The sequence below is a fragment of the Oncorhynchus mykiss genome, chromosome 23, assembly GCF_057628025.1.
Source record: "Oncorhynchus mykiss isolate SJ-2025 chromosome 23, ASM5762802v1, whole genome shotgun sequence".
In the NCBI taxonomy this organism is placed as follows: Eukaryota; Metazoa; Chordata; class Actinopteri; order Salmoniformes; family Salmonidae; genus Oncorhynchus; species Oncorhynchus mykiss.
Genome location: NC_143044.1, coordinates 12184069 through 12201881, shown reverse-complemented (window position 1 = coordinate 12201881; position 17813 = coordinate 12184069). Strand labels below are relative to the sequence as shown.

Sequence of the window (17813 nt, the reverse complement as noted above, 5' to 3'; positions counted from 1 at the left end):
CTGAGGTAGAGTACCTTATGATAAGCTGTAGACAACACTATCTTCCAAGGGTTCTCATCTATATTATTCGTAGCTGTCTATTTACAAACCGATGCTGGCACTAAGACCTCACTCAAACAACTCTATAAGGCCATAATCAAACAAGAAAATGCTCACCCAGAAGCGGCGCACGTACTGGCCGGGGACTTTAATACAGGCAAACGTAAATCCGTTTTACAAATGTTTTACCATTATGTCACGTATGCAACCAGAGGAAAAAAACTTCAGACCACCTTTACTCCACACACGGAGATGCATACAAAGCTCTCCCCTGCCTTCCATTTGGCAAATCTGACCATAATTCTATCCTCCTGATTCCTGCTTACAAGCAAAAACTAAAGCAGGAAGTACCAGTGACTCGCTCAATATGGAAGTGGTCAGATGACGAGGATGCTATGCTACAGGACTGTTTTGCTAGCACAAACTGGAATATGTTCCGGGATTCATCCAATGGCATTGAGGAGTATACCACCTCAGTCATCGGCTTCATCAATAAGTGCATTGACAACATCATCCCCACAGTGACCGTATGTACTTCAATTCACATACCGCCCCAATAGATCCACAGATGATGCAATCTCAATCGTACTCCACACTGCCCTTTCCCACCAGGACAAAAGGAACACTTAAAGGAGAATGCTATTCATTGACTACAGCTCAGCGTTCAACTCCATAGGGCCCACAAAGCTCATCACTAAGCTAAGGACCCTGGGACTAAACACCTCCCTCTGCAACTGGATCCTGAACTTCCTGACGGACCGCCCCAGGTGGTAAGGGTAGGCAACAGCGCGTCTGCCACGCTGATCCCCAACACTGGGGCCCCTCAGGGGTGTGTACTTAATCCTATACTCTCTGTTCACCTATGACTGCGTGGCCAAACAGTTCACTACACTCGCATTAACATCTGCTAACCATGTGTATGTGACAAATAAAATTTGATTTGACTCCAACACCATCATTAAGTTTGCTGATGACACAACAGTGGTAGGTCTGATCACTGACCGATGAGACAGCATATAAGGAGGAGGTCACTGCCAGGACAACAACCTCTCCCTCAATGTGAGCAAGACAAAGGAGCTGATCGTGGACTACAGGAAAAGGTGGCCGAACAGGCCCCCATTAACATCAATAAGGCTGTAGTGGAGCGGGTTCGAGAGTTTCAAGTTCCTTGGTGTCCACATCACCAATGAGCTATCATGGTCCAAACACACCAAGATAGTCTTGAAGAGGGCATGACAACACTTTTTCCCCTTCAGGAGATTTGGCATGGGTCCCCAGATCCTCAAAGTTCTACAGCTGCACTATCGAGAGCATCCTGACCGGTTGCATCACCCCCTGGTATGGCAACTGCTCAGCATTTGTTCGTAAGGCACTACAGAGGATAGTGCATCACTGGGGCCAAGCTTCCTGCAATCCAGGACCTATATAATAGGCGGTATCAGAGGAAAGCCCATAAAATTGTCAGACTGCAGTCACCCAAGTTATAGACTGTTTTCTATGCTACCGCACGGCATGTGGTACCGGAGCACCAAGTCTAGGACCAAAAGGCTCCTTAACAGTTTCTACCCCCAAGCCATAAGACTGCTGAACAATTAATCAAATGGCCACCGGACTATTACATTGACCCCCCTTCCCCTCCATTTGTTTTGTACAGTGTTGCTACTCACTGTTTGTTATCTATACATAGTCACGTCACCCCTACCTACATGTACAAATTACCTCTAACCTGTACCCCCGCACACTGACTCAGTCCCGGTACCCCCTGTATATAGTCTTGTTATTGTTATGTTATTGTGTTGCTTTTTATACTTTAGTTTATTCGCTAAATATTTTCTTAACTCTTCTTGAACTGCACTGTTGGTTAAGGGCTTGTAATTAAGCATTTCACGGTAAGGTCTACACTTGTTGTATTCGGCGAATGTGACAAATAAAATTTGATTTGAAAATGGTCACTTGTTCAAATACCAAGCCAACAAGGTGAAAAATCTGTTGGTGTGCCCTTGAGCAAGGCACGTAACTCTAATTTGCTCCAGGGGATTGTACTACTGTGGCTGACCCTGTAAAACTGCACCTATCCGGTGTATGTGACAAAAACACTTTATTTTTAATGAGTGACAGTGATATTCAATATAACTAGTTTACCGATCACTGCACCTGTGCACAGCCCATCTGTAAATAGCCCACCCAACTACCTCATCCCCATATAATTTTTTTGTTGCTCTTTTGCACCCCAGTATGTCTACTTGCACATCATCATCTGCACATCTATCACTCCAGTGTTAATGCTAAATTATAATTATTTCGCCACTGTGGCCTATTTATTGCCTTACCTCCTTAATCTTACTACATTTGCACACGCTGTACATAGATTTTTCTATTGTGTTATTGACTGTACGTTTGTTTTTCCCATGTGTAACTCTGTTGTCTTTGTCACACTGCTTTGCTTTATCTTGGCCAGGTCGCAGTTGTAAATGAGAACTTATTCTCAACTGGTCTACCTGGTTAAATAAAGGTGAAATAAATAACAAATATTTTAAACTGAATGCATACTGTATATGTTAACCATGTCAATAGTTTACATGTATGTGTGTAACCCTCTATTCCTAACCATTGTATAACCCATGGGTGTTCTGTCTTTTCACTGTCTCTGTGCAGGTGTGTTCATCACTAAAGGTGATGTGGGGGTGGGCACGATCGTGGGCTCAGCGGTCTTCAATATCCTCTGCATCATTGGAGTGTGTGGAATATTTGCTGGCCAGGTAGGTTTCTGTACCTTGGCTTGCACAGCAACAGACACAGACACACAGGAAGGGATGAAAACGTGGGGGTGAAATGTTGGCTCTTCCACTCTTACGGACCGTTCCTCTCCCTCCCCTTCTCTCTCTCTCTCTCTCAGGCAGTGCATCTGTCTCGTTGGTCTCTTATGAGAGACTCTATGTACTACACCCTATCCATCACTGCTCTTATCGTGGTGAGTGGAGCCTGACCATTGCAAACCATTGAAGTGGGCCTTAGTGTGTTGCCTCCTGCTGATCAGATGGTGTATCTACAGAGTGGATCCATATACTCATGTTTACATCAGAGAAAAGTGAACCCCAAAAGCTAATACTGTACTGTCCAATCATTCTTCCAAGTGTTCCATGTATCATATTTCTTTGTCTCCTTACAGTTCATATATGATGAAAAGGTTTCATGGTAAGTATGGCTTTCACTTTCTTATGTATACAGCACATACGTTATGTGTTATGTGTTGTATAGCTGTTAAAAAATCAGCTTCAATTGAATCCTGCTTGATGTGTGTTTCAGGTGGGAGTCTCTGACACTGGTTCTGATGTATTTCGGCTATATTTTGATAATGAAGTAAGTCTGTCAAACCATCAATACCACACAGAAACACACTTCAAAACCATTTCAGGTATGAAGTTGTATCCACAGCCTTGTACTGTCCCTCTTTGTCTAGGTTCAAGGTCCAAGATCCAAGATCGCATAGCAGTTCAGACGTCTTTTGTCCTCGTCTTGTCGTGTCCTGTATATATATATATTTACAACTTTTTTCACATACATTTTATTTTTATTTTCCATCAACTCATCTTCTAAACACTCTCCTGCAACCAGCCTCACCAATTTATATTTATAAAAAAGTATTATTTACCTCAGATCTGCAATCCTTCAGGAAGCTAGCCAGAAACTCCAGGAGGCTGGCCAGAAACTAGCCAGAAGCTAGCCAGGAGCTAGCCCAGAAGCTAATCAGAAGCTAACCACGGTTTGTGGTCATCGGCTGTCCTTTAGTTCGAAAATCTATCGAAAATCTATCGCCAGTTTTGTACGGCGCAGCGCGGCTCGGAACGGAACATACCGGACCAATTTTTCTCTCCATGTCCCTGGATTTCAACTGCTCTCTGGACATTCATACCCGGATCTCACAGCTAGCTAGCTGCTATCCGTGTGACAGTCGGCTTTCGTCGATTCCGGAGCAAACATCGATTGTTCCGGTGCTAGCCAGCTCCGTCAATCACGCCTGAGTTCCATCATTCACTCCTGGGCTGCAGTCACCTATCCGGACCCGTTTCACTGCCTACGCGGAGCCCCACCGGGCCTTCACAACCGGACTGCCGACGTTATCTACCTGAAGGAGATCCGGCTGGCTCCTCTGTCGCGACGTTACCGGAACGCCCATCTGCGGCCCGCTAACCGTTAGCTGTCTTTCCGGCTGCTATTCTGAATAGACAATCGGACAATTTATTTATTTGAATTATTATGTTTTCTTCTCGGGCCTCTATAACTATATCTATTGTTCTTATTTTTGTTGTTGTGTGATTTTGATTAATCCCCTCTACCACACGGAACCCCACTAATCTACTGACCGAACGCAAGAGGTGGCTAACAACAGACTCCATCCTATGCTATCTTGCTACCGGTTGGCTTGGCTAGCTGTCTAAATCGCCGTCCCCCTAAACCAACCTCTCCACTCACTGGACCCTTTTGATCACTCGACTAAGCATGCCTCTCCTTAATGTCAATATGTCTTGTCCATTGCTGTTCTGGTTAGTGTTTATTGGCTTATTTCACTGTAGAGCCTCTAGTCCTGCTCACTATACCTTATCCAACCTATTAGTTCCACCACCCACACATGCAATGACATCTCCTGGTTTCAATGATGTTTCTAGAGACAATATCTCTCTCTTCATCACTCAATACCTAGGTTTACCTCCACTGTATTCACATCCTACCTTACCTTTGTCTGTACATTATACCTTGATGCTATTTTATCGCCCCCAGAAACCTCCTTTTACTCTCTGTTCCAGACGTTCTAGACGACCAATTCTTATTGCTTTTAGTCGCACCCTTATTCTACTCCTCCTATGTTCCTCTGGCGATGTAGAGGTGAATCCAGGCCCTGCAGTGCCTAGCTCCACTCCTATTCCCCAGGCGCTCTCTTTTGACGACTTCTGTAACCGTAATAGCCTTGGTTTCATGCATGTTAACATTAGAAGCCTCCTCCCTAAGTTTGTTCTATTCACTGCTTTAGCACACTCTGCCAACCCGGATGTTCTAGCTGTGTCTGAATCCTGGCTTAGGAAGACCACCAAAAATTCAGACATTTTAATTCCAAACTACAACATTTTCAGACAAGATAGAACTGCCAAAGGGGGCGGTGTTGCAATTTACTGCAAAGATAGCCTGCAGAGTTCTGTCCTACTATCCAGGTCTGTACCCAAACAATTTGAACTTCTACTTTTAAAAATCCACCTTTCTAAAAACAAGTCTCTCACCGTTGCCGCCTGCTATAGACCACCCTCTGCCCCCAGCTGTGCTCTGGACACCATATGTGAACTGATTGCCCCCCATCTATCTTCAGAGCTCGTGCTGCTAGGCGACCTAAACTGGAACATGCTTAACACCCCAGCCATCCTACAATCTAAACTTGATGCCCTCAATCTCACACAAATTATCAATGAACCTACCAGGTACCTCCCCAAAGCCTTAAACACGGGCACCCTCATAGATATCATCCTAACCAACTTCCCCTCTAAATACACCTCTGCTGTCTTCAACCAAGATCTCAGCGATCACTGCCTCATTGCCTGCATCCGTAATGGGTCAGCGGTCAAACGACCTCCTCTCATCACTGTAAAACGCTCCCTGAAACACTTCAGCGAGCAGGCCTTTCTAATCGACCTGGCCGGGGTATCCTGGAAGGATATTGACCTCATCCCGTCAGTAGAGGATGCCTGGATATTTTTTTAAAATGCCTTCCTAACCATCTTAAATAAACATGCCCCATTCAAGAAATTTAGAACCAGGAACAGATATAGCCCTTGGTTCTCCCCAGACCTGACTGCCCTTAATCAACACAAAAACGTCCTATGGCGTTCTGCATTAGCATCGAACAGCCCCCGTGATATGCAGCTGTTCAGGGAAGCTAGAAACCATTATACACAGGCAGTTAGAAAAGCCAAGGCTAGCTTTTTCAAGCAGAAATTTGCTTCTTGCAACACTAACTCAAAAAAGTTCTGGGACACTGTAAAGTCCATGGAGAATAAGAACACCTCCTCCCAGCTGCCCACTGCACTGAAGATAGGAAACACTGTCACCACTGATAAATCCACCATAATTGAAAATTTCAATAAGCATTTTTCTACTGCTGGCCATGCTTTCCACCTGGCTACTCCTACCCCTGTCAACAGCACTGCACCCCCAACAGCAACTCGCCCAAGCCTTCCCCATTTCTCCTTCTCCCAAATCCATTCAGCTGATGTTCTGAAAGAGCTGCAAAATCTGGACCCCTACAAATCAGCCGGGCTAGACAATCTGGACCCTTTCTTTCTAAAATTATCTGCCGAAATTGTTGCCACCCCTATTACTAGCCTGTTCAACCTCTCTTTCGTGTCGTCTGAGATTCCCAAAGATTGGAAAGCAGCTGCGGTCATCCCCCTCTTCAAAGGGGGGGACACTCTTGACCCAAACTGCTACAGACCTATATCTATCCTACCATGCCTTTCTAAGGTCTTCGAAAGCCAAGTCAACAAACAGATTACCGACCATTTTGAATCTCACCATACCTTCTCTGCTATGCAATCTGGTTTCAGAGCTGGTCATGGGTGCACCTCAGCCACGCTCAAGGTCCTAAACGATATCTTAACCGCCATCGATAAGAAACATTACTGTGCAGCCGTATTCATTGATCTGGCCAAGGCTTTCGACTCTGTCAATCACCACATCCTCATCGGCAGACTCAAAAGCCTTGGTTTCTCAAATGATTGCCTCGCCTGGTTCACCAACTACTTCTCTGATAGAGTTCAGTGTGTCAAATCTGAGGGTCTGTTGTCCGGACCTCTGGCAGTCTCTATGGGGGTGCCACAGGGTTCAATTCTTGGACCGACTCTCTTCTCTGTATACATCAATGAGGTCGCTCTTGCTGCTGGTGAGTCTCTGATCCACCTCTACGCAGACGACACCATTCTGTATACTTCCGGCCCTTCTTTGGACACTGTGTTAACAACCCTCCAGGCAAGCTTCAATGCCATACAACTCTCCTTCCGTGGCCTCCAACTGCTCTTAAATACAAGTAAAACTAAATGCATGCTCTTCAACCGATCACTACCTGCACCTACCCGCCTGTCCAACATCACTACTCTGGACGGCTCTGACTTAGAATACGTGGACAACTACAAATACTTAGGTGTCTGGTTAGACTGTAAACTCTCCTTCCAGACCCATATCAAACATCTCCAATCCAAAGTTAAATCTAGAATTGGCTTCCTATTTCGCAACAAAGCATCCTTCACTCATGCTGCCAAATATACCCTTGTAAAACTGACCATCCTACCAATCCTCGACTTTGGCGATGTAATTTACAAAATAGCCTCCAATACCCTACTCAACAAACTGGATGCAGTCTATCACAGTGCAATCCGTTTTGTCACCAAAGCCCCATACACTACCCACCATTGCGACCTGTACGCTCTCGTTGGCTGGCCCTCGCTTCATACTCGTCGCCAAACCCACTGGCTCCATGTCATCTACAAGACCCTGCTAGGTAAAGTCCCCCCTTATCTCAGCTCGCTGGTCACCATAGCATCTCCCACCTGTAGCACACGCTCCAGCAGGTATATCTCTCTAGTCACCCCCAAAACCAATTCTTTCTTTGGCCGCCTCTCTTTCCAGTTCTCTGCTGCCAATGACTGGAACGAACTACAAAAATCTCTGAAACTGGAAACACTTATCTCCCTCACTAGCTTTAAGCACCAACTGTCAGAGCAGCTCACAGATTACTGCACCTGTACATAGCCCACATATAATTTAGCCCTATCAACTACCTCTTTCCCAACTGTATTTAATTTATTTATTTATTTTGCTCCTTTGCACCCCATTATTTTTATTTCTACTTTGCACATTCTTCCATTGCAAAACTACCATTCCAGTGTTTTACTTGCTATATTGTATTTACCTTGCCACCAAGGCCTTTTTTTGCCTTTACCTCCCTTCTCACCTCATTTGCTCACATTGTATATAGACTTGTTTATACTTTATTATTGACTGTATGTTTGTTTTACTCCATGTGTAACTCTGTGTTGTTGTATCTGTCGAACTGCTTTGCTTTATCTTGGCCAGGTCGCAATTGTAAATGAGAACTTGTTCTCAACTTGCCTACCTGGTTAAATAAAGGTAAAATAAATAAATAAAAAGGTTTAACTCTTGTTCCTTTATGTGTATAGGTTTAACTCGAACATTGTGCATTTCCTGGAGAGGCGGAAGAAGAACTCGTCCAGCCTGGGGAACGGCACAGCCAGTAACGCTGACCTGGATGACAACTGTGATGCCAGCGCTGTCCTGCTGAAGAAAAGTACAGTCTGACCGTTCTGCCATACATGTGTCTGTGTGTTTGTCTCATCTCTCTCTCTCTCACATCGCTCACGTCTCTCTCTCTCTCTGTGTGTATGTCTCCTGTAGCTAACTTCCACAGAAAGCAGTCAGTGTTGATGGTAGATGAGTTGCTGTCAGCCTACCCCCACCAGCTGTCCTTCTCTGAAGCCGGCATGAGGATCATGATCACCAGCCACTTCTCCCCTCGCACACGCCTCTCCATGGCCTCACGCATGCTCATCACTGAGGTATGACCACACATGCCTTCTGCAAACGTGGCCGTGTTTCTGTTTGCTTTGTGGGTGTGAATAAACTGTATTCTTACAGCATACTTATTTTGAAAATGTTTGTACAGCATATGACATGTGCGTATGCATGTATTTGTGAAGAGACAGCGTCTGATTAGCACCCGGCCGTTCACTAACGGAGACTCAGAGGTCACAGTGAAGGTCGGCAGTAGACGGGGCCTGGAGAACGGACTGGGCGGGCCTGAAAGGGGAGTCAAAGGTCGCCGTGGTCACCATGGAGAGGACGACAGGGGAGATGTGGAGGCCGGCAACGAGACTGAAAACGAGAACGAAGACAATGAGAATAATGAGAACGATGAAGAGGAGGAGGACGTAGGGGAGGGACCTTTTGTGCCCTTTCACGTCCCAGGTAAAAACCAATATAACGTTACAGGGTTTCAAAAACGTTCAGTCTCTCTGAGCTCTCTTTATTGTGTTGGTCAACACTCGCCTAAAGGTATTTTTAGATTTCCTCAATAAAAACATCAATTAATGTAAATCCAGCAAAGAACACACATTGAAACTGCATCTCTTCTTTCCCTCTCCCTCCATCTCTTTCTCTAGCTGGGTGCTGTAATAAGATCAAGTGGCTGTTGGCCTGGCCTCTGTGCCTGCTGTTGTTCTTCACGGTGCCTAACTGTGCCAACACTCGCTGGGAGAGATGGTTCATGGTCTCCTTCGTCACTTCCACCCTCTGGATTGCTGGTTTTTCCTATGTCATGGTCTGGATGGTGAGGGCACGCACACACACACACGCACGCACACACGCACACACACACACACGCGTGCATACAACACTGATGCCTCCCAAGTGGCGCAGAGGCACTGCATCACAGTGCTACCTGTGCCACTAGAGATCCTGGTTCAAGTCCAGGCTCTGTCGCAACCGGCCACGACCGAAAAAACCCGTGGGGCAGCGCACAATTGGCCCAGTGACGACCGGGTCAGGGGAGGGTTTGGCCAGCCGGGATGTTCTTGTCCCATCGGGCTCTAGCGATTCCTGTGGCGGGCCGGGCGCAATGCACACTGACACGGTCGCCAGGTGTACAGTGTTTCCTCAGACCCATTGGTGCAGCTGGCTTCCGGGTTAAGTGGGCATTGTGTCAAATAGCAGCGTGGCTTGGTTGGTTTGTGTTTCGGAGGATGCACGGATCTCGACCTTTGCCTCTGCCAAATCCGTACATGAGTTGCAGCGATGGGACTAGATTGCGACTACCAATTGGATACCACGAAATTGGGGAGAATTATTTAAAAATAAACTGTCTCTTCCCTTCAGGTGACAGTGATCGGATTTACTCTCGGTATCCCCGACGTCATCATGGGCATCACCTTCCTGGCAGCTGGCACCAGTGTCCCTGATTGCATGGCCAGTCTTATAGTGGCACGGCAAGGTGAGAACACAGAGTACTCTACCAAATCAAACTTTATTTGTCACATGCGCCGAATACAATAAGTGTCCTTAACAGTTTCTACCCCAAGCCATAAGACTGCTGAACAATTAATCAAATGGCCACCGGACTATTTACATTAACCCCCCCATTTGTTTTGTACACTGCTGCTACTCGCTGATAATAAACAGCGAGGTAAAAGTTTGCCTGCATTAAAGTTCGCGGCCACTAGGAGCGCCGCTTCTGGCTGATGGCTTGTTGGCTGATGGCCTTATAGAGTTGGTTGAGTGCAGTCTTAGTCACAGCATTGGTTTGTGGTGGTAAATAGACAGCTACGAATAATATAGATGAGAATGCTCTTGGTAGATAGTGTGGTCTACAACTTATCATAAGGTACTCTACCTCAGGCGAGCAATACCTCGAAACATCTTTAATATTAGACAACACGCACCAGCTGTTATTGACAAATAGACACATACCCCCACCCCTAGTCTTACCAGACGTAGCTTCTCTGTTCTGGAAAATCCCACAAGCTCTACATTATCCATGTCGTTGTTCATCCACGACTCTGTGAAACATAAGATACTACCGTTTTTAATGTCCCGTTGGTAGAATAATCTTGATCGTAGGTCATCGATTTTATTTTCCAATGATTGCACGTTGGCAGTGGAAGTTTACTCGCTTGCCTACGAATTCTCAGAAGGCAGTCCGACATCCGCCCCCCTTTCTCCGTCTTTTCTTCATGCAAATGATGGGGATTTGGGCCTGTTCACGGGAAAGCAGTGTGTCCTTCTTGTCGAACTCGTTAAAGGAAAAAGTTTCTTCCTTTTCGAGGTGAGTAATCGCTGTTCTAATATCCAGAAGTTATTTTCTGGCATAAGAGACGGTAGCAGCAATAAGTTAAAAAATAAGTTACGAGCAATGCAAAACAATGAGCAAAATACGAAGAGGGGAGAGGTTGTCATCTGCCTCTGTGACCAAGTCGTGTGGAAATGATGGGGACGGGTGGACTGAAGAGAACCCAGTGTGGCGCCTTCCTCCATCCTTGATTTCTGTTATGTGTTAATTATCGCTCCCCTTTCAAAAATTAATCAGAGTCTGAGAGAGGGAAATGGAAACACATTCCATGGCAGTCTGTTTGTTGTTGTTATATTTGTTGTTTGTGGCAACCTGATTATCTCAGTAAGTCAGAATTCTTTATTTATGTTACCGATGTTGACCAACGTCTCTGTCTATTGATTTCTTTCTTTCTCTCTCTCTCCCTCTCTTTCTTTGCCTCTCTTTTTTTCTCCCTCCCGGTTTCCATCCCTTTCTCTCTCTCGCTCCCTCTTGCTGTGTCTCTCAGGTTTTGGGGACATGGCTGTGTCTAACTCTATAGGCAGCAATGTGTTTGATATCCTTATTGGACTGGGCCTTCCCTGGGCCCTGCAGACTCTTGCCATCAACTACGGCTCCTACGTGAGTAACAAACACTGTTTCTCCTAACCCTGGCTGTGTAAGGTCTTTAGTAAACCACTATCAGAAATGCACAATAAAAACGGACATCTGAAACTTATACGTGATAGGTCTATTCTGTGACGGTAATATTGATGTTGCTTTATATTGTGAGAGATGACACAATTGATATTCTGTCCAGAGCCCTCTCAGCTCCTGTCAAATGGCACCAATGTTATGTATGTTTATGTACAGTATTAGTCAGTGTCATGACATGTTTACGTAGCCATTGGAGCATCTGCTATTTGTGATCACTGTAGATAAACATATATATTCCAGTTTGACATGTGACTGGGTCCTAACACCTGAAAGAGATGGGAGAAAAGTAGCTGTCAGCAGTCCAAGAGAAATACAGTGTTGAGTGCACCTGTAGCCCACTGTGCCAGAATCACACTAGATAAAACACACGTGGGGGTGCTGTGGCAGTGAAGGAATGGCTACATTCATCTGTTCCCTGGAGCAGACAGACAAGCTTTTGCTGCCTTGCTGCTTTTGGAGTGTGGCGTGTTACATGATTATTCCCAATGAAGGCTTTGACTGTGTGTTAGGGAATTGAGCTGAGTATTGGGGGCTAATGTAGGAGTGAGATACAGTGCATTCGGAAACATATTCAGACCCCTTCAATAAAATGTATTTATAAAGCCCTTATTACATCAGCTGATGTCACAGAGTGCTGTACAGAAACCCAGCCTAAGACCCCAAACAGCAAGCAATGCAGGTGTAGAAGCAGTTGACTTTTTCCACATTTTGTTATGTTACAGCCTTATTCTAAAATTGATTACATCATTTTTTTCCATCAATCTACACATCTTCTCTGCAGATCCTCTCAAGCTCTGTCAGGTTGGATGGGGAGCGTCGCTGAACAGGTCTCTCCAGAGAAGTCCGATCAGGTTCTAGTCCGGGCCCTGGCTGGGCCGGTCAAGGACATTCGGAGACTTGTCCTGAAGCCAAAAAAAAAGAGTTCAATCTTGGTTCCATCAGACCAGAGAATCTTGTTTCTCATGGTCTGAGAGTCTTTAGATGCCTTTTGGCAAACTCCAATTGTGCTGTCATGTGCCTTTTACTGAGGAGTGGCTTCCGTCTGGCCACTCTACCATAAAGGCCTGATTGGTGGAGTGCTGCAGAGATGGCTGTGCTTCTGGAAGGTTTTCCCATGTCCACAGATTGACCATTGGGTCCTTGATCACCTCCCTGACCAGGCACTTCTCCCCCGATTGCTCAGTATGGCCATATGGCCAGCTCTAGGAAGAGTCTTGGTGGTTCCAACTTCTTTCATTTAAGAATTATGGAGTCTACTGTGTTCTTGGGGACCTGCAATGCTGCAGAAATGTTTTGGTACCCTTCCCCAGATCGTGCCTCAACACAATCCTGTCTCGGAGCTCTACGGACAATTCCTTCGACCTCATGGCTAGGTTTTAGCTCAGACAAGTGCTGTTAACTGTGGGACCTTATATAGACAGGTGTGTGCCTTTCCAAATCATGTCCAATCAATTGAATTTACCACAGGTGGACTTCCCATCAAGTTGTAGGAACATCAAGGATGATCAATGGAAACCGGATGCACCTGAGCTCAATTTCGAGTCTTATAGCAAAGGGTCTGAATACTATTTTATATTTAATACATTTATACATTTTTGCTTTTGTCATTATGGGGTACTGTGTGTAGATTGATGAGAAAAATATATAATTTAACCCATTTTAGAATAAATCAAATATTATTTGTCACATGCACCAAACACAACAGGTGACCTTACAGTGAAATACTTACTTACAAGCTCTTAACCAGCAATGCAGTTAACACTAATTTTTCTTAAATAATTTTTTTTTTAAATGAGGGCAGCAGTAAAATAACGGTAGCGAGGCTATATACAGGGAGTACCGGTACAGAGTAATTGAGATAATATGTACATGTAGGTAGAGTCAAAGTGATAAACAGCAGCATAAAAGAGGGGGGGGGGGGGGGGCGAATGCAAATAGTCTGGGTAGCCATTTGATTAGCTGTTCATGAGTCTTATGAATTGGGGGTAGATCTGTTAAGAAGCCTTTTGGACCTAGACTTGGCACTCTGGTACTGCTTGCCGTACGGTAGCAGAGAGAACAGTGTATGACTAGGGTGGCTGGAGTCTTTGACCATTTACACTGCCTGGTATAGAGGTCCTGGATGGCAGGAAGCTGTGATGTACTGGGCCATACGCACTACGCTCTTTTTTTGCCTTGAGGCCGAGCAGTTGCACTACCAGGCAGTGCTACAACCAGTCAGGATGCTCTCGATGGAGCAGCTGTAGGCTGTAACGTAACAAAATGTGGAAAAGGTAAAGGGGTCTGAATACTTTCCGAATGCACTGTACAGAGAACAGCTAATGGATACTGTAAACTTTTCAAAAGGGCCCCCAAAAAAAGAGCTGGCATAAGACCATATAATCGTTTGGTGGTGTAACTTGTGTTTTTGAAACTATTATTCTCTTCTGGAAATAGCAGGTGTACACTTCATACCGGTGCAAAAGTGTTGTAAATCAGTTCCCAACCCCATGGTTTAACTTCTTCTGTGCCTGTTTAAACCTTTCTTCTCTTAGATTAAACTGAACAGCAAAGGGCTCATCTTCTCTGTGGGACTTCTGTTGGGGTCTGTGTTCCTCACAGTGAGTCATTCCATGTATATGTCTAAGATTTTAAAGAATAAAATATACTTGTGTATTGTATTTTACAGTCTATGCAGAATTACATTTGAGTAGAGCAACCATAAATGTAATTCCTTAATCTCTTCCCTCGCTCTCTTAGGTCCTGGGGGTACATCTGAATGGGTGGAAACTGGACCGTCGTTTGGGCCTGGTGTGTCTGCTCATGTACTGCATCTTTCTCTGCTTCTCCATCCTCATTGAGTACAACGTCTTCACCTTTGTCAACCTGCCCACCTGCAGAGACCGCTGAGACCCAGTTCTCACTCTCCCTTCTCTTTCTCCTCCCCATCCTCCACTCTCCAGGAGATGGTCCGGCTTGGGAGGGATCTGTCTGCACCTCAGATATTTGTATTATTATTATTTTCTTTATGGTCAGTGCAATAGGGAGTAGTGTGTGTGTGTGTGTGTGTGTGTGTGTGTGTGTGTGTGTGTGTGTGTGTGTGTGTGTGTGTGTGTGTGGTTTAAAGAGGAGATAAACTGGGCACACATGCAGGAGCACAAACTGACTTGTAAAAAGCTTTCACACAGGACGTGTGAACAAAGCTTTTTTTGTCGACTATTGCCTACTTTGATGTGAAGATTTTTATTTGTTTAGGACTTTTGTAAAGGTGTCTGAAACTGCATTATAGTCTACCGTGTGATTTTGCTGACAATTTCTAATGTAATGTTTATTAGCTGCTAACTGGCTTTGATGAAAGCCGGTCTTATACGAGTCTATAATGTGTACTGGAATAGTGTTGTTTGAACAATGTTAATGTTTCCCGCTTTGTAAATACATGCAGGCAGATATTCTATTTATTAATTTATTGAATGTTATTTATTTTAAATCCAAACCAACCCGGTTGGTCTTGAAGATGAGCTAATTTTGGAGATACTGTCTGTAGAGAGTAGTGACACCAACAACCCCTTGGCATGTTATGAGACTCCAGTCTAAAGTCACTTTTAGGGGAAACAACCTTTCAACATTCCTTTGACTCTTGCAAAAGAGGAATCTCTACTAAAAGTATTCTGAGCATTTACTCTATGACGGACATGATTTAGATCGTCACACGAAGAAAATGCATCCTTAGCAAAGTCAAACCTATTCAGTGAGACTGCACTGAAGTATATCATATGTGGTGTCTGTCCAAGGTGGGAGACGGTCTCTGTTTCAATGACAATGAGTGTCCCTACTTGCTGATTATTATGGCATTCTGGTCAAATGAAGCAAACTTTGTGAAACTGTAAACTCCTTTTTTCCACAAATGGAGCTCAAGAGAATGATATGTGCTGCCACATAGGGGCACAACCATGAACTACAGCACAGTATTGGATTATTACAGACATTTTCTTGTTCCAAGTAACTTTTTACCAAATGTACATTGCCTAGATGGACTTCCTGTATAAAGGATGGATTTCCTGTTCCACCGACACACAGAGGAAATTAGGCATTTCTGTACTAATGAGTACTCCCAGTGTTATGATTCATAAAGGTAGAGATGCGCTTTAAATAAAGCATCTGAACTTTGGCTGACCTGATGTTGGTTGAGCTGCGGTAATTCATTTTTTGTAATGCACAATGTTTAGATTTGTCCAGATGGTAGGTTGTGCTACATTTAAATCAGTTCTTATGTCCTTTACGCCTTTAGTTTTGGGGATTATATCAGACGTAATCTGTAGACATGCAGGGGATTCTAGGACACTTGTTCAAGGCAAACCAACCAGTCGTGCGTTGATTGAATGTTTGCTATGTTAGTAACACCATCGCACCTTTATTTCACCTTTACAAAATATATTCATCACACCACTGTAAACACACAACAGACTAAGGGCTCCATTCAATCCGCATCGCAGAAATTCAGTTTTAAAGCGGGATTGAAATTTAAAGGCAATGTTCCCGCTTTAGCAGAGTTTACATTAACGGTAAACGCTGCGTATAGTCGACTCAATCGGGAATTACTTTTACATTTCTGTTGCGAATCTGTAACGCTCCAGTTTTACAGATTGAATAGAGCTCTAAAACCATCTGTAAAAACTAAGTTTTTTCATCTGGTAGTTTTTTTTCTTCATAAATGCAAATAACACACATTTATTGGATGAAAAAAAAAAACTTGCTTTACAAACTGCTCTGAATGACATCTTGTGAACACTCATTTTATGGACCAATAACACAATATCTCAAATACGTAAATGATGATTAAAAAAAAAGTCTCAATGTACAAAGTATTAGGGTTGCATTTATTTTGAAGAATGTTTATCGTTTGTTTTTTTGTTCATATATTTATTTGTCTTGGGAAATGTGTAGAGACGGAGCACAACTCTAATGTCAAAGGAAAACAGGGTTTTTAAAATGTAAAATCATTTATAATGCAATAATGATGAGCTTTACAATGTAAATATGTTGTTTCTTTTCATTTGATTGAAGGCACATTTCTAGATGGTATGTACAGTTGCACATCCCTCTGTCAAGAGAGTAAAATGTATCTTGTAGGGCAGACTAAAGCTAAGTGGTTTACAGAAGTCTGCACTGGAAGCTTGATATGAAAAGTGACTTATCTACATATCTACCAAGCCTATAAGTCAAAGACTCCTAACTAGTTCTAATTGGCCAATATCATACAAATATCCCCATGCAGCATTCAATACATTAAGTTGAAAAGATATCTTCAGTGGCACATCTAACTGAAATGTTAACCAGTGACATATTCATCCTTAGCCATAATACCATTGACAAATATGGTCAGATGTCATGTTGTGCTGCTGTTCATTTATCCCTGGTTTTGATGAGGATTATAATCTGAAAACAGGTACTATACAACACAGGAGGTTGGTGGCACCTTCATTGGGGAGGCAGGGCTCGTTTTAATGGCTGGAGCAGAATTGGTGGAATGATATCACATATCAAACATGGTTTCCATGTGTTTGATGCCATTCCATTTGAGCCATTCCGACCATTATTATGAGCTGTTTCTCCCCCCCCCCCCCCAACTTCTATACCACCATGTGCTTGAAATTCACCAAACTATCACCAAGACTCATATCTGCAGGTGAGCGGTCTTGAAGAAAGGAATATTTTAATATTTTGTGAAGTTCACATGGTGATATATTGCTGATGTACATATATACATACATGTAAATGTATTTATATATTTTGTCTTAATCTGTATATTTGTTCCATATATTTTCATAGATATGATCTTAGATCCCCCTTGGTACCCTCCTTAGTCCTTTGTTTTGTTGTGTTTGAGATTTTGATATCACCTTGTCCTTTGTTAACTTGCATGGATATATTTTAATATAATACATGATTTAATGGTAATTCTAATGTAATTTGAATCAGAATGATACATATTAAAGATGCCACTAAACTTGGCTGTTGAACTGGACCTCCTAGATGACTGCATGTTGTTTCTGATAGGATTGCTAAGTTTGATGATGTAATGTTAATCAAATAACCTGAAGTATGCCTCCGGAACAGGGAGATCAAAACAGAATGGTTTACTTTGTGTGCCGATGTTTCAGACGTAATTTAGAATACTTTTGGTACTTCCGCATAAATAAAGTATATTTGCTTAAGGTAA

The 17813-nt window shown here is 43.7% G+C and overlaps 1 protein-coding gene across 1 annotated transcript in view; it reads left to right on the top strand.

Moving 5' to 3' along the window:
- The window catches only part of LOC110502452 (sodium/potassium/calcium exchanger 3), a 145483-nt gene extending 127670 nt beyond the window's left edge, over positions 1-17813 (top strand). The window contains exons 6-17 of the mRNA XM_021580477.3: positions 2695-2798; positions 2936-3010; positions 3209-3234; positions 3346-3399; positions 8259-8386; positions 8494-8654; positions 8796-9063; positions 9258-9424; positions 9970-10084; positions 11427-11539; positions 14149-14214; positions 14354-17813. Of these exons, the coding sequence (XP_021436152.1) occupies positions 2695-2798; positions 2936-3010; positions 3209-3234; positions 3346-3399; positions 8259-8386; positions 8494-8654; positions 8796-9063; positions 9258-9424; positions 9970-10084; positions 11427-11539; positions 14149-14214; positions 14354-14503 (1427 nt within the window). The 3' untranslated portion in view covers positions 14504-17813. The remainder of the gene's footprint in view (positions 1-2694; positions 2799-2935; positions 3011-3208; positions 3235-3345; positions 3400-8258; positions 8387-8493; positions 8655-8795; positions 9064-9257; positions 9425-9969; positions 10085-11426; positions 11540-14148; positions 14215-14353) is intronic.